This window comes from Brassica napus, chromosome A7 (assembly GCF_020379485.1).
Source record: "Brassica napus cultivar Da-Ae chromosome A7, Da-Ae, whole genome shotgun sequence".
Lineage (NCBI taxonomy): Eukaryota > Viridiplantae > Streptophyta > Magnoliopsida > Brassicales > Brassicaceae > Brassica > Brassica napus.
The window spans coordinates 8,630,575-8,632,175 of record NC_063440.1 but is presented as its reverse complement, the minus strand read 5'-3'; the positions used below and the strand labels follow the sequence as shown (position 1 = coordinate 8,632,175).

At 39.3% G+C, this 1,601-nt stretch overlaps 1 protein-coding gene across 1 annotated transcript; it reads left to right on the top strand.

Annotated features, from left to right (window-relative positions):
• The first annotated feature begins 460 nt into the window (after positions 1 to 460).
• On the top strand, positions 461 to 1,186 carry LOC106355088. The gene has a single exon (XM_013795100.1). It carries the CDS (start codon positions 461 to 463, stop codon positions 1,184 to 1,186), a length of 726 nt encoding a protein of 241 aa, XP_013650554.1.
• Positions 1,187 to 1,601: the final 415 nt, after the last annotated feature.

The window sequence follows — 1,601 nt, the reverse complement described above, 5'->3', positions numbered from 1 at the left end:
AAGAACTCGAGTTTGTCAAGATGCATGGATCTCTCTCACGGAGCAGAGCAAACCTTTCGAGCCTGTAACACAAGCAGGAATGGACCTTATGGTTTCAGACTGTTGACATACGATCTACATTGAAATAAAAAAATAATCCAAGAATTCTTACCCCCTTCTCTTAGAACAGATTCAATGCATACAGCCTAGCTGCCAGCCAAGTCAGGAGTGTACTCAACAAAATCAGGATATTGCGCAGCCACTCTATATGCGAGAAACCACCATGAACCACCAGCTGATAGTCTCAAATGGATAAAAGACGTATGGTCAGATTTTTGCTCCCAAAAGATGAAAGTCTTCATGTGGTCAGTTGTCCAAAAATCCCTGCCCCTTGTAGAGAACCTACAAAGTAGAGGACCTACAAAGTAGAGGAATTCAAGCCTAAGCTCTTTGTTCCCGATGCAACGAAACAAAATCAGCAATGCATACTTTCTTTCACTGCAAGTTTGTTAAAAAAGTATGGAATAAAGTACCTCTCCACAAAGTAGTTCACCTAGCTACCTCAGCAGATTTTAAGGAAGCAATTTTTGCCTTCAAGAAAAGCATTTTCCTCCCTCCATCCGGAATATCAGGAAGCATCCTCCCGTGGGTCTGTTGGGCCCTCTGGACAGCTTGCAATACCCTCATCTTTGAAGATAGAACCCTAACGCATCAAGAGGTTGCAACAAAATCCTTAAGGTTAGCAAGAGAGTGGAACTATGCTCAAAATCACAAGGAGATAAAGAACCGAGCCCTACCTGGACGAAGCATAGGAAGAGAACCACCGGCCCCGAATCAAGGCGCGATTTATAAATCTGATGCGGCGTGGGACAAATCAACGAACAAAGGCGGACTCGGTTGGATTATCTCCGACAGATCAGGCTCAATCATCAAACAAGGATCAACAACTCAGCCCTTCATCAATTCACTGATCGTGGCAGAAGCTCTGGCTCTCCGATTGGGACTCATCGCAGCAGTGAACATTGATCTAACTTCGATCAAGATGATCTTTGACAATTCAACGCTCATCATAGCAATCAACAAGGACATGCATGCCAAGGAAATCTATGGAATCGTTCAAGACATCCAGCAAATCTCCTCTGTTTTCGTCGATATCTCTTTTTCTCTCATCTTCCCCGACTTCACCTCGCGCAAGTTGATATGTTAGCAAAAACAACCCTAGTGGACCTTCTTTTCTTTATTGCTTAATGAAATTATTCTGTTGACAAAAAAAAAAAGATTATTGACTTGTGATCAAGATCAACATCTAGGGTGCAGGGGCGGAAGGCTTGTGGTTCATATGAATTTTTTTAATCATAAAGATTATCTCTCGCTAATTTTTTTAATTCATTAGTTAACGATGTAATTATTATTATTATTTGCGTGTCCTCGAAAATTTATGAATTTCTTACTATGAATGCTTTTGAAAATTATATAAAAATGAATGGGATAAGTTTGTTTCCTAAAAGAAAAAAAAATCATATTTGAATGAATAAATAATATATCATATTTGAGGCTAATATAGATGTGAGTTCATAAGATGGTAACCAATTAATTCACATAACCAAAATTACAAATTTTAA